General features: G+C 35.6%; 2 protein-coding genes across 2 annotated transcripts; both read right to left on the bottom strand.

Annotated features, from left to right (window-relative positions):
• Positions 1-3,648: 3,648 nt before the first annotated feature.
• Positions 3,649-5,562, bottom strand: LOC145012874 (uncharacterized). Its single transcript, XM_078971673.1, has 4 exons — positions 5,095-5,562; positions 4,440-4,537; positions 4,129-4,195; positions 3,649-3,855 (listed from the first exon to the last, which is right to left on the bottom strand). The coding sequence occupies exons 1-3, from the start codon at positions 5,324-5,326 to the stop codon at positions 4,142-4,144; spliced, it is 384 nt and encodes a 127-aa protein (XP_078827799.1). The 5' UTR covers positions 5,327-5,562; the 3' UTR covers positions 3,649-3,855; positions 4,129-4,141.
• Positions 5,563-19,532: 13,970 nt separating this feature from the next.
• On the bottom strand, positions 19,533-22,756 carry LOC145008818 (adagio protein 1-like). The gene is made up of 2 exons (XM_078967429.1): positions 22,178-22,756; positions 19,533-21,469 (listed from the first exon to the last, which is right to left on the bottom strand). Exons 1-2 carry the CDS (start codon positions 22,402-22,404, stop codon positions 19,876-19,878), a joined length of 1,821 nt encoding a protein of 606 aa, XP_078823555.1. The 5' UTR covers positions 22,405-22,756; the 3' UTR covers positions 19,533-19,875.
• Between the last annotated feature and the right edge of the window lie 1,651 nt (positions 22,757-24,407).

The following is a 24,407-nucleotide window of genomic DNA, read 5'->3' as shown; positions in this document are numbered from 1 at the left end:
TGCAATGATACTTCATTTCATAATAACATCATTTGTTATAATGACATATATTCGGTAGTAGCTCACCTTAAAGTTCTCTCATTTCTTCTTGTATTAATCTTCTAATTCAAGAATACATGAGAATCCATATGTCATCCAAGAGCATCATAAGACGGGTCAAAATCTTATTAAGTGATCATTTAAGTCACTTATTTAGCTCTTAATCCTAAATGAAATTTTATTATTTTAAAGTCTTCTTCAAATAGAAAAAAAAAAAGGGACTAATTTGGATGTCAAATGAAAAAGATATTACGATTACAAGTTTTAGTCCTGATTCCTAGGCCTTACGCAAGCCGTGTAAACTTTGGTCATGATCCTACACGGGCCTTGAGCCCTGTTTGGTAGAATAAACTAGTTTATTATATTTATAAATCTTTTAAAGTGTGTCAATATGGTTTAAGATAAATCATCTATCTTGAACCATATTTATTCAAAACTTTCACCTTTGCATCTTATTCTAACTAAAAGGTATATGAATGATATTCTAGGTTTCAATTGACATTTACATATTTTTCGTTCTATTTTATTTAGATTTCAAGAAAATATTTATGTGTGTATATTTGGAGCAAAGATAGAGATGATTGTTAACTTTATTTGTTATAATTAGTTGAAAAAGTATGTTCTTAGTGTGCAAAATCTTATATTTTTTTATTCGCTTCCATCGTGAGGTATGTAACTAATATAATTATAAAAGTGTAATTATAGTATTGATGGATATTTTACTCAAATGTATATGCTTAGAAAATTTTGACAGCATTATGAGTTGTTCAATTTTAATGAAAAAAAACCTAAAAAATAAAAATAAATCTTTAAAATATTTATAAAAAATATCATCCAAGTGAATATGTTTCAAGATATGTCAAATACACATCATATTCATTTGAAACCTCTACAACCTTTCAACTGTAACCAATTAATAAAAATCACTCAAGAGTATTTAACTTATATCTTATAATTTCTTAACTAAATGATTTTTCATGTTCTTAAAATTAATTTAATTTACTAATAACTTTTTCCCCTTATTTGTACATATCTATCCATATTAGTAATATATAAGTAAGATTTTCCTATCATAGCATTCCTATGTTTGAAGTTGTGATTCAAATATAACGAGTTGAAATATATGACTAGTTGAAAAATAGGTTTAGCTGTAGACAAAAGTAAGAATCTTATTATTTTTCTCAATAACATTCTAGGGTTACTCCCTAGAAACATGTGCCAATATCTTAAACCTCATACCAACTAAAAAGGCCGCTAAGACACCATTCGAAATATGGAATGGGAAACCTCTCAATCTTGCACATTTGAAAGTCTACGGTTGCGAAGTTTTTGTGCGTCGTGAGGCAAACGATAAACTAGAACCCATATCAAAAAGTGATATTTCATGGGCTATCCACAAAAGTCTTCTGGATACCGAACAAAGAAGGATCTTTAGTTAAAACTGGCACCAACTATAGGTGGATCAACCTATTAAGCAAACCAACATAGTTCCAACTCCTCCCCTTCGCATATCCATTAGAGTTATTCTCCACATAGAGTTTTATAGTTTCCATATAGAAACTGAAGGAGACGTATTGATCAGCGATCATACACTGATTAGTATGGATGAACCATCATATCGGGAAGTGATGATAGGCTCTGAAGTTGCTAAATGGAAGAAAAATATGGAAAGTGAAATTCAATCTATGTATGATAACCAAGTTTGGAATTTGGTTGATCCTACGTCAGACATTAAAACCGTTGGAAGCAAATGGGAGACTGTTGGAAATAGTGTCCAAGATCATTAACGGTTTTGGTAATATTTCTAATAATAGTAGGGTCCTTTTGGGTTCACCTCATGACCCAAATAACATAAGGAAATAGAGATAAATAAGTTGTTAAATTATCAAGAAAGTAATAAATTAATTAGAAATTATTTTGGTAATTAATTAAAAGGTTTTGATTACTTAAAAGCCTTGAATATTAATTAATCAATATAATTAATTAGAATATTTCAAAAGCTTCTAGATAGCATAAGGTAGATGGTTTTGGTATGTCCCTGGATAGGGATATGACTTATTTGAATCAGCTAAGGATTAACCCTAAAGTTTGAATCATTTTAGGATTTTATTTGTAGCCTATAAATAGATTGCTAGTGGTAAACCATAGAGTTGTCAATCCCCTCACAAAATTTGTCCATACCCTGCCTTTTTCTCTCCTTGACTGAATTTAAAACCTCTCTCCTAAGGGTTGGTGATTTTCGTAAAAACCCTAGTATGGGTTTAATCATTTTGCTTTTGGTGTTGTGGGTCAGATTCCATTAGAGGGGTGTTATGTTGGATCATTTATCATTACAACGAGTTGGCACGTACGAAATCACAAACAAGCATACCAGAGGTTATTAGTTTATTCTTTTGTTGATTTTTGACGTATATTGTTATAACTAGTAAAACCTAGATTCTAGGATGCATGTACACTTAGGTAAATCTTTTGATTATTTCCACAAAACACATCATATCATAATATCAAATAATAACCCAAACACATCATAGCATCGGGCATATCATAGCACAAATGCATTAAGTCTTTCACTATTAAGTCATAACAAAAAAAAAAACACTTTAGGGCTTATCTCATTAATCCATTACAATATAATTAACTCAATACAATCCCTAAATGCATCATATCATAATAGCATCAAACACATCGTAGCATAAATGCATTAATTCCTTAATAATTGAGTCATAACCAATGCCTATACACATCATATGAGTAGCATATACACAAAATCAATAGCACACACAAAAAATAAGTCAAAATCAGTCAAACAACGAAATTAGGGTTCCATAATTGCAAAATAAAGAGGCAAAATCTATTGAAAAAGTAGAACAATGAAGAGAGTACCCGATTGGGTGGAGAAGAAGGCTGGTGGCTGTGGTGTTTTCCGGCAGAAAACAACATAAACACAGGGAGGAAAAGCGTCGTTTGATGAACAAACAAATGACACATTTTTTTTTTCGTGGTTAATTCTTATAAAAATTAAAGCGATGTATTAAAATATTGTTTGGCAGATCGATTATGATATTGTTACAAAACCTATGTACGAAAAATGCAATCTTAATATGTTAAAGATGTGACCATTAAGGATGAGAGGATTGTGTAAAGAATTATTGTTTTATACTTTTATCATCAGTTTTGGGCCTCATCGTCGTTGAACAATCGTTGGTGGTGGTGAATTCTTGGTTGTCGCTGTGATATGTTGGCAAAAACGGGCCCAAACCACAAGTCAATATCAAATGGGCCCACTTTTCTTCCAAAACCAAACATGTAAAAAGTATGTCCACCTTTATCACAACTACAAAAGAGAAACTAGACTAGTAACTATCAAACATCAAGTCATCAACAAGTTGCTAAGAAATTATAACCATTATGGTTTTACCAAGGGTGAAAATTACTAGATTAAATAACTTCCACTCGTTTTTAACCGGAAATAAATACAAATGGAACAAGAAAATATATATATATATATATATATATATATATATATATATATATATATATATATATATATATATATATATATATATATATATATATATATATATATATATATAGCTAAAATTCACCCCATTCGACTATCTTTATCTTGGCCATTGCTAAGCTAAAACATCGTAATAATCATTAAAAGATTACATGCCCCCTACTTGCATTAAACTAAAAGAATCATGATCAGATCACTCTAAATTTGGACACTTGATCCGATATAACCAATGAAAGTTCCATCATGTGATGTTATGTTTCACACAAATTGGTCCCCAAAATGCCCTTGCACAAAACCTATCATGCAAAAAAAATGAAACTAAAAAAATATAAGATTGCTTATATTAGTAAAAGATTAAAGTAAATTGCTATTTCCCGCAATTTGCACGTTAGAAAAATAATCACAAGAAATTTCATTGCGTCGCATTAACTATTTTTGTTAATTAATATTATAGAGAAAATTTGTCAAAAAGAAGATTATTGTTTATGGCAAATGGCTAACAACTTTTTGATCTTTTTGTAATCATTATATACTAAAGTTAAGAGAAAAACAAGTGTCCAACAGCTTACCTAGTAAACAAAGTTAAACACTTTGTGCTTTGCTTGGTATATCTTTAGCTTTTGTGTCGCCTTTCTCCTGCGGTTGATAACGTTCCACAAGAATCAAATATCAATAATGAGAAACAATAATGTACTTTTTTTTATAACAAAAGATGGAACATTATTTTTGGAATAAAGATAAGGTTATTTGCATGCAATGGTGGACCCACCCCACCAACACCAAATAAGAAAGGTGTAAACTTATGAGTGATTCATAAATTTGGCATAAAAATTGTATAAGAAAAAGAAATAGAAAACTAAAAATGGAAAAATAAACATACCATGTTCTCGTTTTCATAATAATCATCCAAAGCCCACTGATATTTTGATTGATTTAGCCCAAACCAATGTGCAAGATAGTCATCCAAACTTGAATGCACTGTAACAGAAAGGATTAACATGAAGTCATGAACAGCCATTGACGTATCAACTCGATTACATAATTGATCCTCACATCAAAAGTCAAAAGATTTCATCATATTTGCAGGCAATAATACAAAATTTTCTCATTAATCTTATCTTCGTTTTATGGCATGGAATTGAAGTTGTGGAACCCACTAGATGTTTCCGATCTAAATGTGTTTAATAGAGATGGTTTCAGAGATTGGATTAATAAATGTTGTTAGCATGTGCTTGATCTTAAACTTTGTTATCCCTCATTTGTTCTAAGAGGATGAAATTTAGGATGAAATTAGATGCACATCTACGAGAAAAAGTTACTCATAGAAAAGACAAAAAGCAACAAAAGTTCATCAATGATTAGGTATCAAACAATAAAGAAGAAGAAGAGGAAGAGGAAGAAGAAGAAGAAAGCTAGGCAACTAAACAACAAATCTGAGCTATATTTTGGTAAACGACAAGATATCCGTAACAATTTCTATGTTCAGTTTAACTCTAAATCTGATAAAATCAAATCGAAAGATATAAGAACGATACCATTCTGTAGTTTGGTGATGGCATCCCAGAAGAAACCGAAGTTTGCGCCGTATGACGAAGCTGTCTTCTCGTAGTGAACCGGCGGCGGCTGAACGGGAGAAAAGCTCGTTTTCTTCTGAGAGTTGGAATCCGGTTCAGATGAGGATTTAGGAGTAGGAGTAACGAATACGGTGTAATAGCCTATCTTTCCGATCACCGGCGGAGGAATGGGTTGTTCTTTTTCCATCGGCATTATCTTTAAGTTCAAGAAGAAAGGGGGGAATTTTTGGGAAAGTTTGATTGAACTTTTGAGATGAAAGAGTGGGAAAAGGGGGTCGATTTCTTTGTGTATTGGATTCAATTTGATATCGAGAATATTTGATCTGAAAGCAAGGGGAGCTCAAAACTCAAAAGATCGTTGGTGTGCTGCAAGAGCTTCACACAGATGCTTTGAGTATCACTATGGATAGATATACAAGAATGTTTCATTGAAGTTGTAACTTATTTTTCTTTCTTTTAGGTTAATAATACAAATAACGTTAAGATTGTTTTATAATTCTCTTTTACCAATTTGTGGAAAAATACTCTTGTATCTGTTTGGTAATAACCATTTTTTTTTTTTTTTTGTGTTTTTCAAAAATATAATCCTTTTTTTTTTTTTCAAAATAACCATGATTTTCGGAATGGACTGTTCCGGAATGCATTTCAGACTCGCTTTCGGATGGGCTGGTTAATTTAGTTGTTTTCGGAATGCTCATTCTGGAGTTCCCGTACGTGTTCCAGGTCGGAAATTTGAATTTCAAAATCCGGAATATATTTTGAAAACATTCGGACATTCGACTTCATTCCAGATCTTACTCCGACTTTTCGACACACAATTCTGATTCTGATTCTAATCTCCGACACGCAACTCAGGCATGGAAGACGACCACTATGACTCGATTATTTACGGGTACGTTCTTCGCTCCAAAACCTAGTTTGCTTGTTTGTATAACGTGATTATTCACATAGAACTATTGTTCTAGAATATGCAGAACACCTTCGGAATAAACTAAAAACGTTTTGGAGTTTTTAATTAAAGATGCAATTGCCATATGATTAACCCAAAAGTAGTTTAGATGTTTATATATTGTTAGTTTACATCGAAATATAGTGTTCTAGAACATAAAATTTCATTCTGAAATCCTCCAGAATGCGAAAAATTGGTCCACAACACGACGAACTGGTCCGGAACATGAGGAATTGGTCCGGAATATTGGTCAGTTTTCATTCCAGAGTTGAGTCATAACAACTTTTTTATTTGTGCAGCACAACAAGATTTTTGAGGCATCCATTACACTATTTTGTAAACCCAAAATCTATTGCGGCATTAAGAGATAGATCGGCATACGAGACTATGTTTTGGAATTCATGCTTTGGGAGATGGTTAGACATTCATAATGTAGATGGAGATCATTTGCTTCTACATTATGTTTTTTTGCCATGAAGTTATAACGGACCCTCAAAGTGAAGCAAAGGAAATGGTTTTTGAGATTGGGGGTTACGAGCTATCTTTTGGGAATAAAGAATTTTGTCTTGTCACCAGCTTCCATTTTGGAGATTATTTTCATGTGTTCGATTTCAGCACCACCTTCCGTTCTCGTGCGTTTCCTATGGTCTCAAGGAATGTCACCGTCAAATTAGCCAATGTGAAGAATGTGTTTGAGCATTTGCTTAATGACTTATCATACGAGGATACGGTATGTGTATGTCTCTTATATCTGTTAGAGAAGGGGTTCAATGGGTAGTTGGCTAAAGAGCCTGTTATAGAGGAGTATTTGGTTTTAGTATCCGACTTTGATGAATTCAATAGGTTTCTTGTAGTTAATTTATTATGGATTATAATTAAGGTTAATTAATTATCATTAGTATTTTTAGAAATTTAACTGAGAATTTTTTGTCATTGATATCCATGGGGGAGGGTAATATGGGATCAACTCTACTCACAACTAATTATTGTATTCAATAAGGTTGATAAGCATTGACAAGCATATACATCCTGTGGAACCGAAATAGAAAAAACCTCAAAAAATGACATATACCCTAAACGGGTTTTTATATGCTTTTAAGGTAATTACATGATTAACAATTTATTAGTTTTTTTGTTTGCAAACATTCTAATAAAGGATTTTTTTTCATATATGGATTCTTGAAACTTTTCCTGTGAGCAGTTTGTTTGGTACCCGACAAGAGAATGTGATCTCTATGGCTGTTGCATGGTCGAAACTAAAGCCTTTACAAAAGACTCAATGCAACCAGTTTATAACAATCGATGATGTATGGTTACTTATATATTTTAAGATTTTCTTTTATATGTATAATTTATGTTTACTTATAGTTTTATAATTTTGCTAGCAGGATAACAGACTTGTACAGAAGTTGGAGCCAACAGAAGCTGAGGGTCATGCTGAATGGTGGATAGTTAGCTCATCATGGATTGATCGCCCCGATTTTCCCGACATAGAAGTTCACATGACACCTTCCCTAACACCATAACCCAAAGGCTCCCCTACTCATGAGCCTTACCAAAAGAAGGCACACACACACACACACACACATATATATATATATATATATATATATATATATATATATATATATTTCTTCTCACCTGTCACCACCACCATTGTGTGTCTCTGAACCATCAATTGATAGGGACCGAATTATTACTGACTTGCAAAACGAGGTCCACCAATTGCAAAACAAACTTGGTGGATGTCACGAGCATATGAGGACAGAGGACAAGTGTTTAGCAGAGCATGACGCTACTTTAGCCATGCTTCTAAAACTTATCAATAAGACTCCCGAAGACGAGGTTGATACCTCGAAGGGGGTGGAGGTAAATTGTTAATTATTTCACTCCCATACATTTTTTATTAAACTTTATGGTTCTTATGTTTTTGTATTGTTTTTAATTAAAGACTATGGAACCGTATAGGCACTTATCAAGCAAGATGTTGGTAACACATAGTAAAGTGACATGTGGTGTAAGATCCCAACCGTCAGGTATCATTATTATTCCTTTTAGATTTCATGTTTTAAGGTCTACTCGATGAGTTAACGCTGTGACTCGTCGAGTAGCAGCGGGTCAGTACACGTCATTTAATGAGTGACTTGGCGAGTAGGCATGGGGGACTCAACGAGTAGGAGCTGGCAGAGGAAACCCTAAATTTAAGGGTTTTTGCACCATATATATATTGGACCATTAGCGCCTCCCACTGTCATCTATCACCCCTTGAGAGCCAGAAACCCTAATTTTCGTGAGTGTAAGCTTGGAGAGTGTTTTGGAGCTTTGGGAAGTGATTTTTGTGAAGAAAACTTGTAGATCAAGAGGCTAGCATCAAGGATTTCGTGTGGATCCAGAGTGTACTTCATTTTAGGCACGTTTTGGAGGTAACAAGTTGTTACCTTGACCTCTTTTCTTCTAGAATCTTTCATATGTGAAGTTTAGGGCTTTCTTTAGCTATTTATGAAGGGATTATGGTATGGGAGCTAGATCTGAAGTTGAAACTTCAGATCTTAACCTCTTTTGAGCCCTAAGTTCATAAAGTTCTTAATAGGGTCATGAAGGAACCCTTGTTTATGAATAAAGTCCCATTTCAAGCTTTGAGTCATGCAAATACGTAAAGGTAGCAACTTTACGTTGCTAATGCACTTTAGGGACCTAGATCTACTGATTGGAACAAAGGGGTAGTTTAGAATCACTTGATCATGAGAGTATGTGTATGGACTCGGCGAGATCTAGGAGATGACCCGGCAAGTCAGTTTGGATTTCCAAGCACTGGGTTGCGTATCGACTTGGCAAGTCTGCTAGAGACTCGGCGAGTCAAGTCGAGAAATTCTGGAATCATGAGGGACTCGAGGAAGAGAGAGGTATATTCAGCAAATAGGTCAACATGGATTGTTGACCATTGACCAGTGACTTGACTTGACTGTGGGATGTCTTGTACCTCCCAAGGGCATTTTGGTAATTTGAGTGATTATTGACTGGACCACTTATAGGTACAGGCGAGGTGGTTGGAGCTATATTTGGAGGTGTGGACAATATCATTCCGAGTTACTAGCAAGGTGAGATATCCGCACTATATCAATAGGGTCTAGGGCACCAAGGTCGGCCCTTTTAGTTGTTATCTTGTTTATAGTATGCTACATGTGGTTATGATCTATTAGATTGGTATCAGGATAGAACATATGTTGTTATGATCTTATCATTTGTTAGGATTGGTATGTTAGTGACCTGGTTAGGTCGATGCTCTGGTTATGAGATTGCTATGATTGATGATCAGTGAGATAGTTATATCTGATATCTGTATATGTGTAGTGACATAAGAACATGGTTTGGCATGCGGAATTAAAGTTTGCACAATGAACATGGTGATTTGGGTGTTAAAAGATATATTTTATCATAGTAAATGAGTACAAAAAGGGATCTAGTCTAGAACTTCATAAATATCTCACTCACTAATCACTATGAATACATCTCTCAAGCACACCTCTACAAGTGGTATGAACCCACCTTATATAGAGGTGTTTACATGTCTCTCTCTTACTCTCTAATACTCATTAGTCAAAAGGATAATGCACCACATACAAGTGGGTCTACAAAAGTTAAACCATCTACAAAGTCATACATGAAGAACTTTGCACCCCAACATTCTCCCCCTCAAAGTTAGGAATGGATGACCCACTTCAAATCTTCCAAAATCGAGCAACTACGCGGTTCGAGCCTCAAAGGTGACACATGTCGAAACAAACTTCAATCTTCAATTCTTCTATGATTCTTCAATTTGGGTTCTAGGATGTGAGACCATACAATTCGAGCATCAATGAATGATCACGAGCTTCTCAAACTCCAAATCGATCACCCTAAAGTTGAGCATAAAAATACACCCCAAAAAACTTCAATAATTGCAAACCCATTTCAAAAATAAATCATTTTCGAACTTCCAATTACATCATTTCGTAAGCTTCAAAACTTCTTGATCACTTCGGTCTTCAAATCCGCGTAATATGAAAAATTCAAGTTTGAATTTCCATATAAATTTATCTCCCTTTTTATAATCGAAATTTGATTATAAAACCTTCAAGGAAAGAGAACGTGCTCTATTCGGAATTTTTCGTGTCAAAACTCCCCCTTAACATGTGGCATAAACTTTGTGCTTAAATCCGAAAAATCCAAAAAATATTCAATTTTTAGCTTCGTTCACGGATCGCCTTTGACAAAATTTCTCAAAAATGGATAGAAATTGTCAATTTCAAAATTTTGCAGTGACCCGTTGCACCCAAAACAACAAAATATGCAAAACTCTCCCCAATTTCCAAAGCTGGGTAGAAAGCATCAATTTGCACAAACGACAGGGACCTAAAATGCATTTTCTTCAATTTTCAGCAAAAACAATCATTTTTCGAATTTGGGTACGAACAGCCAAACATTCGAAATCTCAGGGGCTATTTTCAACAAATCTGCCATTTTCCTTCAAATCATACGAAGAATAACCCAGACATACGAAGCCTCATACAATTTTTGAAGTTGGGTGAAAAGTGTCAAACATTCGAAACTTCAATTAATTTTCGAAGTGCCAAATATTCGAAGGTTCGGAGATTGAATTCGAAAAATTTTCATTTGTTCTTCAATTCATACGAAGCATATCTAATCATACAAAGAGTTTGTTCCAACATTCGAAGAGTTATTAAAAATGTTAAACTTTCGTAACATTAGGGACCATTTTCGTAACTTTTAATTTTTCTCCTTCCCCTTTCGTTCATTCTAAATCACAGCAATCCTTCATTCAATAAACCCAAATACACTCTTCGTATGAATTATATCTTCATCCTTCTGACTAATTCCCAAACAAAATTGAACGAAAATATATAACTCTTTTAACGAATTCGAAGGCTAACGAAGCCTTATTGATGAACAATAACCTCTTAGCCATACATCCTCTTAATCACAGTTCTTCCCCAAAATTGTTCCTGTTCGTTCTCAACCCAAACCCGATAGTATGAAATCCAAAACACCTTCGTATCACAATCACCAAAAATCGTAACCCATTTTAATGAAAACCATATCCTTTTCGTTAATAAACGAAACCATCGATGCCAAACAAATCTTCGTTAATTCAAGTTCTTCCCATTCGTTATCAACCAACACGAATTCACTTTTACGACAAACGAATTCCCAGTCGATTCTTAAAAATGAACTCAGCTTGACCACCAAAATTAAAATTGAATAATCAAAAGCGAAGTGTCGTGCATACACTCATCAAATCAACCCAAGATTTTATTCAAAATCGACATAACTATCTAGTTCGTCAACACCAACCCAAGAACAATAATACGTCGATTTCATGGCTATCGAAAACACATCATCAATCAAAAGCAAAACCATTCAATCTCTAAACGTAGTTTAAGTTCCAATTACGTGTTCAATTTATCAAGAACAAAAATGTTGACTTTGAGTTTGACTTCTCAATTTCAACAATCAATAATCAAAATCAATTGTGAATCAACACAAAATCGAACAGCATCAGTCGATCTTCAAAGATAATGTGGAAAAATCGAAGAAATTAAGTAGAGATTCATGAATCTGTGAAACTAAAGAAATCAATCTTAACAATTGATACAGACCATGCGACTCAAGAATCACACAAGAAAATATAACGTGAATCAACAAAATCGATGTGCATACTGAAGAACGAATCTGATGAATTAACTAGTTTGTTAGATTGATAATGAGTGAATGAATGAATCTGATAAAGAACAGGAACAATTATATACGATTTGGGCTTAAAATGATGAATATGAACAGCAAACTACTTACGAAGTGGGCTTCACAGAAATCGGACATGAACAGAAATTGAATCATAATTTTGAGCTCACACAAAATGAATCATCAATTGGGCCCTCGAAGTCGATCTATGATTAAATGACATTAGAAAACTTGATTTGGGCTCAAAATTGATATGAACAATAACAAACACAAGATTTTGATTTAATTTTGAGTCAAATTTTGATTTAGAAGAATGATTCCAATTTGAAAATCAAATCGAACGAACAAATATTAGATTGGATTGAACCTTAATCATCAAAAAATTATTAGATCACAACAAATGGGTTTTTCAAAGAAAATTTGATCCAACGATTCAAAATGATCGAAAATCAAAAACGCAACGCACGATTTCATGAAATTAAGAGAGATCATAGAGAGAGACTCACCAAAATTGCTTCAATTGTGACAAAAGTTTCCAAACCGAGAATCGTTCTTTAAAAATTACCTTGATCTTGAAGACCCGCTCTGATACCAATTGTAGTGACATAAGAACATGGTTTGGCATGCAGAATTAAAGTTTGCACAATGAACATGGTGATTTGGGTGCTAAAAGATATATTCGATCATAGTAAATGAGTACAAAAACGGATCTAGTCTAGAACTTCATAAATATCTCACTCACTAATCACTATGACTACATCTCTCAAGCACACCTCTACAAATGGTATGAACCCACCATATATAGAGGTGTTTACATGTCTCCCTCTCACTCTTTAATACTCATTAGTCAAAAGGCTAATGCACCACATGCAAGTGGGTCTACAAAATTCAACCATCTACAAAGCCATACATGAAGAACTTTGCACCCTAACAATATACCAGTATATGTTAGTTATGTGCACATGGTTATTTGCTTAATGTTTGGGTTGAGGCAATCCTGCTTTGTGCTGAAGGCCAACATACCCTACGAGCGATCTGGATAGACTGTAGGCCCGTATAGCGGTCCAGTCATACTGAAGGCTCGGGATAGATCCAGATAGACTATAGGCCCTGCAGGGCGGTCCAGTCAGGCTGAAGGTCTAGTATGCATGTTGTTGATTATCTGTTATTGATATGGTATTATCAATGTGGCATTGGTATTTTGGGGGTAGCTCACTAAGTTATCAACGCATACTCGTAACCCTTACAGGGGTCTCTCAGTCCAAGTCAAATTCAAGGTCAAATCCAGCGTCAAAGTCAACGTTTTGGTCAAAGTCAACATCTAGTTGACTCGAATTGCCGAGTGATCCCGTCAACTCGTCGAGTCCCCATATCCACAAAATGCCATAATCCCGTCCCTACTCGTCGAGTCTAGCAAGAGCTTGACGAGTTCGCCTTCAACAACACATTGGACAATCTTCAACCGAATTGTCGAGTTCGTCCTTGAACTCGTCGAGTTCGTCTTCATCCATAAGAAGATGTTCAGTCTATGACTCGCCGAGTTCCCTTTGAACTCGCCGAGTCTGTCTTCATGTAGCTGGGACATTGCCTTGAACTCGCTGAGTCTGTTCATCCACTCGCAGAATCCAATGATTTCCAGGTCCCTAGTGAACCTAAACAACCGGGGAAACCTTCGATCTTAACAACTGGTCCAAAAACAAAAGGATTTGGTGGAAAATGCACCCCCAACTCACCGTGTCCTAAGAACGACTCACCAATTCCCTCAATGTCCAAAACTATACAGTCGATTATAATGGGTCTTAACATGTCAAAACAATAGATCTGGCCACTTAGGGTCCATTTTATACGTAAAGCTTCAAACTTGATGTACATGCATGGGGTCTTTGGCTCAAAAAGCCATAAAAAGAGGTCTACAAGATGAATGGGTATCCCATGGCCATAAAGTTGGCACCTTTATGCCATGGGAACCCTTAATGGTTCCAAATCTGAAGTCCTTATCTCAAAATCATGGTTGCATCCAAGAATGGCTCCAAAATGGCTTCCAAAAACCCTAAATTACTCCAAAAGAGTATCTAATGAAAGGAGAAGCAATGTCTGGACTTTTTAACTCCAATAAACAAGAAATGAAGCAAAACCTTTGGATCTCCTTGCTCCTTCTGAAATCCCAAGCTCCTTCTTCTTCTCTTCAACCTTCTATCTTGCATAAAATGGCACAAAGAGCTCAAAATCACTCAAAACAGCTAGTGTTTCGTGGGGATGGTCTGGGGGTGTTGGAGGCTGCAAAGGGAACCACTTAAGGTGTTTAAATAGAGTGCAAACCCTAAATATTATGGTTTTGTCCATACAGCTCCTACTCGTCGAGTCGGTCGCCTGACTCATCGAGTAGGACACTTAAAATCCGCGCGAAAGATCGACTCTACTCGACAAGTTGGGCCTTCAACTTACCGATTCCCAGGGTAAAATACAACAATACTTGGAATTAAATACGCACCATGAACCGGGTGTTACAATCATAGAGGATGATATCAAAATTAAACTATAGCTCCATTTTCAAAGGTTGAATCCAATCAAGTTTTGATATGTGATATCTCTTTGACTTTTCTCCCATCTTCTTACCTGCAAATTAGACCCGTGTTTTTCTTCCTTACATTTCACCAGAAAATTAAACCCAGCTGAACAAGAAACACCCAAATCAAAATATGAGTAAATCAACATGGCAATGGAAATTTACACCGTTGGAAATGAATAAAACACCCAAATAAAACACACATAAATCAACAACACACTGTTGATCTGAAGTGAAATCAGTTGCAATGGTGATTGTTGTTGCAGTAGCGGTGGTGTTCGGTGCTTGGTGGTGACAATGATTTAGGCCATTTCCGGTGGTTGAGGAAGAACCAAAATCAAAACTGAAGTTCCAGGTGGTTGAGGAAGAAGATGACTGGGTATTTCAGTTCATTCAACTCATCGGTGACGGCAACTTGCATTCTCCGTAGCTCGACAACTCGTCAATGGTTGTTGGATTTTTTTGTGTTTGAGGAAGAGCAAATGGAAGACATTGGTTCCAATTGTCTATCTTAACATCTCTCTTAGTATGTAATTAGGTCAAACCCTTTTTCTCCTCCTTTCACACACACACACACACACACACACACACACACACACACACACATATATATATATATATATATATATATATATATATATATATATATGTTTTGAATTCAATTTGATACCCTTGATCAAACATAAATGTGAATTGGTGGAGAATGGAGGGTTTGGTGAAAGCGAATGTGTGTAGTATGTGTTGGGTTTTAGTTGCAGATGGGAGGGAGGAGGGAGGAGGAAGGAAAAGAAGAATACGATGAGAAAGAGAAAGGGATAGGTATTTTTATTTTTTATTTTTTAAATATTTAGTAAATATTAAAATAATGTGAGAAATAAATTAAAAAGGAAAAATAGTCATTTCAACTTTTTTTCAGGGACCAAAACCACCAAAAGTTTCTGATTTTCGACTAATGGTGCAAGTCCAAAAGATTTTGGACTCTATCCATATTTTTTTGCTAACCATAGGGACCAAATTTGCAGTTTAGTCTATAAGGAACCCCTAGTCCCTTGATTTCGTCCACTCCTTCCCTCTACAAGCCTTGGACGAAAATTGCTTCTCCCTTCTCCTCTCTCTTAAGTTATGCTCTTGCTAGCTTGGGTGCGATTCCATTAGAGGTATAACATTTATGGTGCTAGCTTCCAATAGATTTTCAAAGGGAATTTCTAGTTGTTTGCTATAACAACTAAAATGTATGTAATCCTAAAACCTTTCCTCTATTTTTTGAAAATATCCTAGGGTTTTTAGGATTCTTTTTTATGTTCTTAGTTATAGGTTCAAAAGAGAAAACATACGTCGTATTTAGGTTGCATGCGAACTTAAGGGTTTTATTTTTGTTTGTTTACCTAAATCCCATCATTTTATCCCTAACTTGGACTGTATTTAGGTACCATTATCAACGAGAAAAAAAGGGTGGGGTTTTTTTGATATTGTTTGATTCTTCCATTTTTTTATGTGTTTACATGTGTGGGAAACGGGCGTGTGAAATGTGTGTGTATACCGTTGTTGGTCCCTAGATTGCGTATTCGAGAAAACACTAACTTGGGTGTTTGATATTGTCTCGTTCCTTTTTGTTCTTCTTGAAATGGTGGGGTATGAATAGACTAAAATATCCTCATCTACACATCACATGAAGATGGTTAACAATCGTAGGGGAGACGGGGGTTAGGGGGTAGATGAATAGTGAAACAATAGTTTAGAGAAGATACCATCTTTGCGAGGAACAGAACCTTTGGACTAAATGTGATATTTTATAAACGTTCTTAACCAAACATGTAATTTGCTCTAAAAGTTATATATATAATTGAATGAACACATTTATAAATCAATACCAAAGATCTATTTATAATAAAAGCTTTACATAGACGTAGTAGGTAAATTGGCAACAAGTTGTACCACAACCCGTTTTTGGATGATAACTAATTCTTTTAAAAACATCCATAGATCTTGGGGTCAGAGTAATAATGTAAGGCACGTTGGACTCTATGAGGAGCTCTACAAAACATTTGACACAAGGAAACCGAAAGTATCAAATGTAATAGGTTTAAATGTGTGTTGATTTTCCATGCATGCATTCTCATGTTTTTGCCACTTTGTATGATGCAACTTTTAAAACAGTTTGACCCACAATGAAAACCCCACTCCCCAAGTCCAGAAGAGGGGAAACCCCTGTTACATCCACACATGCATGCTTCCCTCCAGCCCATCTAAAAATTAAAACATCAGTTAGTTTAAGTGTTGATTTTCTTTCCAATGGGAAAGTCAGAAAGTTTACATGTGCCTCCTTCCAATGGGTCAATTTGGTTGTTAAAAAATGTAATTTCGATCTAGAACTCATGAACCCAAATATAGTGTTTGTACCCAGGCCAACTTCACAGTCTAAGTTCATACATCATAAAGAGGCATTTTGGCTTCTTTTCGTAACAAGCTTTCGGATTTTGACCTTAGCAGTTTTACTACTAAAGACACCCCCCAAATCCCAGAATACACTGGTGAGTGCCCTTTTCGTGAAATTATCCAAGATATGGAAGTGAATCTCGACATGACGACTCGATAGAAAGCGGTTTTCCGGTGCTTACGTGCACCACATGCTCAAGATTTTCTTCTAACTATCCCTATAGATGAGTTTAGCCAACATATGTCTCTAGTGGAGTATCGTACTATCCTCAAATATCGACTCATAATTCCAATATTCACAGCTGATGGGATATGCCCGGTGTGTCGCAAGGCATGTTTGGACTCTTTTGGAGAGCATGTGGTTCACTGTAAAGAACTCCCAGGGTTTAAATACATGCACGATATGGTTAGGGATGTTTTATTTTCCATATTTAAGTGTGTCGTGGTTTCCGCTAATAAAGAGGCACCTGTGAATTTCTTGACTGACCCGACAGAAGAAATATCAACCCTCAGATCGGCTGACATTTTGATTTTTGGATGGGTCGGAGGGAAACACGCATGTGTGGACGTAAGGCTGGCAATTCTCGACACGACACACAACACGACACGAAATAAATGGGTTTGGGTTGAGTTTTTCAATCCGCCGACCTGCTAACCCGCCAACCCGTTTATTAAACGAGTCATATATGAGTTTCTCAAAAAATAAACGGGATGATCCACCAACCCATTTATATTTTTAATTTTTATATATATATATATATATATATATATATATATATATATATATATATATATATATATATATATATATATATATTATTTTTAAATGTATTTATGTATCAAGTATCAATATTTAATAAGTATTAAGTGTTTTGTTTGAATATGTTTCTATGAATGTTTTTAATTTCCATTTGGATGTTTAAGACTTAAGTACTTAAGTGTCTAAAATTCGGATATGTTTGCATCAACCATCAAGAATTTATTTACGTTTAATTGTAAATTTTATTTATGGAATCTGACCAACGAACCCAAATCTGACCCACGAACCTACCAACCTATGAACTCGTATAAATAAATGGGTTGACGGTCATATATGGGTTTATTTTTCAAACCCGCCAACCCGTGACCTGTATTTTTAAATGGTTCGTGTTTGGGTTGACATATTTTGACTCGCCAACCCACGACAAGCCAACCCGAACACAACACGATTGTCAGACCTATGTGGACCTTACAGTGGTATCTCTTCTTGTGGGCTTGAGTGCTGGGGGTTTCAAGGCATGACAGACTGCTTTAATAACTTCTATAGGCAAAGTCACCAAACATGAAAAATCGCGCTTGGAAATCAACACATGTTCATACCATTTGCATTTTATACGTTTGGTTTCCTCTTGTCAGATGCGGTAAAGTTTCCTAATAGAGTACAACAGATCATGCATAATAATGTTATATCCCCTAGATATATGAATATAGTCTTTACGACATCTTCAACCCACCCCCAAACTCCATTTTTCCCCATTTATTCCCTCATTCTCCTCCAACCCTACCCCATTTCCATTTTCATTTTTTAAGATATGAATAGTATTCCCCAATATTTAGGGTAATACTATTTATATCTCCAAAAATGAAGTTAAAGTTTCGGTTGATAATTTTAGTCCCTCTTATTTTTATTTTACACATTTCTAGTTTATTTTTATCTATTAATTATAATTTAAATGCAATATTTAATATTTGTAGTATCATGTTATACACTAATTTATATTAATTATTCATAAATATTAATATCATGTTATACACTAATTTATATTCATTAATCATAAATATAGAGTTTAATATTTATCTATGGAATTCATATAAAAAAATTAAATACATACTAAAAACTTGAAACACGGTAACATAATTTATAAAATATAGTAATCAAATGTGATCGTGATTTTGATATATCACGATATATTTATTATAAATATAAATATTTTATTTATGATAATATAATTTTTAATATTTTTGTAATGAAAAATTTATATATATATATATATATATATATATATATATATATATATATATATATATATATATATATATATATAAGTTATAAAAATGAAATATTCTAGTAATATATTTTTTGGGATAAAAATAAGATAAAAATAGGATAAAAAATAAAGTATGGTTAGAGATGAAACACTATTTACTTTTTTTTTTTTTTTTTTGATCTATTTATGGGGGAAAAATAGAGATGAGCCGAATATAGCCTTAAAAGAATTAGTTATACAATACAAAAAAGCATAACCTTAAAAGAATTAGTTATACAATACAAAAAAGATAAAAACGTAGCTTATTGTCCATTTGTCATCTCACTGTTGTACGATTAAACTAAAATTAATGAAAAAATTTGTTTCTATCACGATGACAAGAGTACTGTTGTCATTCTAAAAAATACAACTGAAACTGCAAATTTGACTAAATCACAGGTTTCATTTCTGTAATTCAGTCTTTATAGAACCATGTGCATACAATAAGTATATATCACCCGATCAAAAGTAGGATTTTGATATGTTAACCCATCGTTAAAATATACAGATTTATTCAGATAGTGCAGACTGCAATGCTTGACTTTTGTGAAAGAACACAAATTAATGTCGGGCCAAGATGCCCAAAGGCCTCAAGACTTCGAACCATTTCACACCCAAACACTGAAACCATAAACAGATATAATGGCAAAAAAAAATCACATTATTATAACGTTATAATCGCAATAAAATGTAGAAATAGTCGTCATGTACAAACCTAACACATTTCTGACTTCTTATTATATACACCAATTACAAACACCCTTTTATTTCATTGTTACACTTTTTATTCTTTTTCATGATTTAAATACATGACAAAATGTTATATTATATGGTCAAACCTACTGTTACCCTAAAAGATGCAGTGATGATCCAAAATAGGTACCACAGAACACTCCTGCACAAATCATCTGACAAAATTTGTACCTTATTTGAATTTCCACTCATTCCACTTCATTTTTTCTTTTTTCTTTTTTGTATTTTTTTTTTTAAATAACATAACTAGCTAACGACAACTCTTGAAGCTCACTCAACATCCACTCTTCACCCGTTTGTCCCCCAAGAACAATCGCACGTGTCCCACCAACAACACACGTACTATGTCCCCAAGCAAACCTAGGCGGCCGACCCGGTACATTCAATATCCGCCATGTCGGCTTTTCTTCAGTCGGGTCAAGTATATACAACTGTGAAGCCGAATGGAGCCCCGCAACCGACCCACCAAAAACAAGTATCCGCCCACCGGGCAGACTGACCGCCACATGGTCAAGCCGGGGCGGGGGAGCTACCCCGCCCGGATTCCCCGCCCCGGGCATCCCACTACCCATCACACACCTCCAACACGGCTCATCCTCACTCAAATCCATAGTAAACACATCACTCGACCGAAACCTAAGGGGCCCACTTTTCGCCAGCCCACCAAACATCAAAATCTTCCGTCCACCATACACCGACAACGTATGCCCGAGTCGACTCGGTGGGGTCCACGACACCGGAATTTCCCTCCAAATCGGTTTCTCAAGTGACAGATCGAGAAGAAATGTATCGCTTAAAAGAACACCGGAATCCGCACATCCACCCGACACGATTAATTTCGTTCCATCAAGGGTACACGAACTATGCCACGACCTCGGAATTGGAGGGGCTAAACCGGAAATTTCACGCCATGTTGGATGTTTCGCGTCCAAATCCAACAAAAAAACATCGTTCAACAACCCTTGTCGACCACATCCACCAAACAAAACAAGATTCGAACCATTCACACACGAAAGCGTGTGACCCCAACGTCCAGGTGGCGGGGACCCCACTTTTATATGTTGCCACTCGGGTTTACTCGAGTTTAAGTCGAGGACAAAAGTGTCATTCATTGGTTGCATGTTGACACCTTCACCACCGAATAGAACCACCCGGTTTCCAACCGCACACGCGCTGAAGTTGCAGCGGGAGGGTTCGACCGCACCGCCGACGGTTAGCTTCCGCCACGCAGCCGCTTCGAGGGTGGTTAGCTCCCGGGCTAACCGGCCCCACCCTAAGCGTTTAGCCCCGGGGACGGTTTCTAAAACCCTAGTGGTTTCACTCCCCCATGCGTTTTGACACACCATTCTCCATAAATCTTCGTTTTTTGTGATTTCATAAAACCGGGAGCAAACCGATCCAAAGGACGCGATGTCTCGTGGGGTTAAGAGTGAGAGAATCTTGAGGGAGATTACTTCGTCGGTCAATTGGAGAATCCCGGGAGTGGAATTGCGGGTTGTGGAAGCGGAGTTGGAAAGAAGAGCGGAATGGAATTGGTTGTAGGGTTGTAGGGTGGATTTTGTTGTGGACCCCGGGAGTGGGCCCAGGTCGATGTTGACTTCTGTGAAGAATTGGATTCCGATGATGTGGGTTATTTCATCGTCATCACCATATATGGAGGTCATTCGGAGTCTGTTCATTAATGGGGTGCCATCTTTTCTGAAATTTAGGAGTTCTCCTTGGAATTCGATTCCGTTGTTGATGCATCTTCTGATTTCTGAAACTACTGAAGAGTCTACTAATGGATGCCTTCTTTTTGCGTATGGACCTCTGCTTTGTAAGAATCGGCTGCAGATATAGATGAAGTGGTATGGTAAATAGCAATAATACAATGTATATATTATGAAAGAAAGATGCATCAAGCAATTTTAGGTAGTAATGTATGTATTATGCTCTCAAGTCTCAACTACTATGCTAGATGCTTAAAAAACACAAACAGGTCTTTTGTGCTCATCATCAAAGATAACATGACCTGAATAATACAATAATTCCATGTGATCTATCAGGATGATTAATGTTTTCAAGGTACAATCCAAAAGAAGTTTATTGTGGTATGCACATGCGTGTCAACATGTTATCTAATTAGAATCCTTGACCCCTAAATGACAATGATAGTAACAGTGATCATGATGAAGGTTACAACATTAGTGCAGAGGGTATATCATGATTTTGTTAAGCTTTAGTAACTGTTTAGAATAATTATACCAAGCAGATTAGAGTAATAACTATTGTACATTATCTTATGTGGCTATGTGTAATGCAATTCCTGGTGTTTTTTTTAAAGGTTATTGATGTGTTACAGTGCAAGATTTGAAGGTTATCTATGGTGGATATGCTTCAAATGAACAAAATTAAGCAAGAACCTACGATATCAAGAACGAGCATATTCCAAAACCCACAAACACACTAACCCTAAATAACTAGATCATTTTTTTTTAAATAAATGAATGGCTTAATTGAACTTATTTCAATCAGGTGGATTGAAACAGTACTCACCAATTACGACCAAGGACTTCTTCAGCGCGATACCCAGTAACCATCTCGAAAACCGAATTGACGTAGATAATTGGTTGATCAGGCTCTAACGCATCCGTAACCACAAAACCACACGGCGCCGGTTGAAGCAGGCTATCGACGGGGAACGGCAAGGGGCCGCCATCGTGCAATAAAAACCCTTCTTCCTCGTCACCACTCAGATCAGAACTGCTACTGTCCCACTCCATAAAAAGCAAAGCAAATATCGAATAACTGGCGCTTCACCCCATAAGATACACCTCAAATTGAAACAGGAAAAAAAAAAAAAAAAACAAATAGAGTGGTAGACAGATGAGTCACTGAAGAAGAAGAAGAAGTAAAAACCCTAATAGAAACAACTATTCCTAGTAAAATCTAGACGAACCTCTGATGAAATAGGGTTTTGTGTGGCTTAATTTCGAGTTATTGGGTTGTGTAAATGAGTGGTGCGGAGGAATTTTGCAAATGAGCTTCGTACAGAGATAGCAACACAGAAGGGGGATGAAGAGGTGATATCGAAATATCTCCAAGGCTCTCCTCACAAAAGAATTTGGAATTTGTATGTTTCCACTCCTCAAAACTGTTTTATCTTTTTTAGTAATAGTGCTCTTTGACTTCTTTCATTTTTTGTTAATTGACTTAATTATAAGATTAATTATGTGAAAAACTAAATATTTTAAAGTTATTCATATAAGTGTGATGTATCATACGACTGTTTTTTCGAACTTTAAAAAATATCGTAAAAAATTTCTTTTATGTATATGTTTTTTGTTGATAAATATTAGTAACCCTTGAAATAGCAACTTATATCATTCACTTGGTATTAATATTATCATCTTTTCTGGCAACCATAAATAATGTCATCGTAAAAACCTTCCATTTAGGCTCACTTGTATTTTGTATTCATGCTAGATTAATATAGACAAAACTGCAAAAATGGTCCCTGTGGTATGCAAATTTTTGGGGTTTTAGTCCAAACCACGACTTTTTTGGATTGGTGGTCCTTTTGAGCTACTTTCTTTGCGTTTTTTGGTCCCTCAGTAAACTGAAAAGACTAGTGCTCTTTGACTTCTTTCATTTTTTGTTAATTGACTTAATTATAAGATTAATTATGTGAAAAACTAAATATTTTAAAGTTATTCATATAAGTGTGATGTATCATACGACTGTTTTTTCGAACTTTAAAAAATATCGTAAAAAATTTCTTTTATGTATATGTTTTTTGTTGATAAATATTAGTAACCCTTGAAATAGCAACTTATATCATTCACTTGGTATTAATATTATCATCTTTTCTGGCAACCATAAATAATGTCATCGTAAAAACCTTCCATTTAGGCTCACTTGTATTTTGTATTCATGCTAGATTAATATAGACAAAACTGCAAAAATGGTCCCTGTGGTATGCAAATTTTTGGGGTTTTAGTCCAAACCACGACTTTTTTGGATTGGTGGTCCTTTTGAGCTACTTTCTTTGCGTTTTTGGTCCCTCAGTAAACTGAAAAGACTATTATGCCCTTCTGATATATATTTTTATTCTTTTTCTATTTAATTTAAATGAAAAATAAAATAATTACCTAATTTGGGGCCCACTTCTCTCTCTCTCTCTCTCTCTTTCTCTCTCTCTCTCTCTCTCTCTCTCTCTCTCTCTCTCCAGCACCCACCTTTGACTATTGTTTTTCTCCCCCGATCAAACCTGGAAACCACCATTTTCTGATGAAAATGGAAGCTGTAAACGAAAATAAGAACCTAAATCAACAACCCAAATCTTGAACCCATTTCTCCTTCGTCACATCCAAAGCTTTGATGAGATAAACCATCTCCAAACACCTTTCTTTTCATTCAATTTTGTTGTTGCCATCAAGAAGAAGAACAGGAGGCAGCTACGTCTTCTACTTCGCCTGTCTTCTCCTTCGTTTCCTGTTATGAAATGTCAGGGGTGATGGTCAATTCCGACGAGAGTTCGAGGCAACAACCCCTTGTTGCTCCATCGTTTTACCTGTCGATCTTAGTCACTGAACTTCCCCTGAAGACTGTTGCGATCGTTGCTGCCTTTCCCCTCTTTCATCCTCCATTTCTTCTTCATTCTCTGGCCTGTACCCACCACCGAAGTAGGTGTTTCCTCGGAGCTAACATCGGAGGCAACAACCCCTTTTTGATTCCTTCTGAGACAGAAGAAGCGCAGGAGTTGAAGGCGGTGACAGGCTCGAAG

This window comes from Lactuca saligna, chromosome 8 (genome assembly GCF_052625555.1).
Source record: "Lactuca saligna cultivar CGN05327 chromosome 8, ASM5262555v1, whole genome shotgun sequence".
Lineage (NCBI taxonomy): Eukaryota > Viridiplantae > Streptophyta > Magnoliopsida > Asterales > Asteraceae > Lactuca > Lactuca saligna.
The sequence above is the reverse complement of the archived record's forward strand: the minus strand, read 5'-3'. Positions and strand labels throughout refer to the sequence as shown.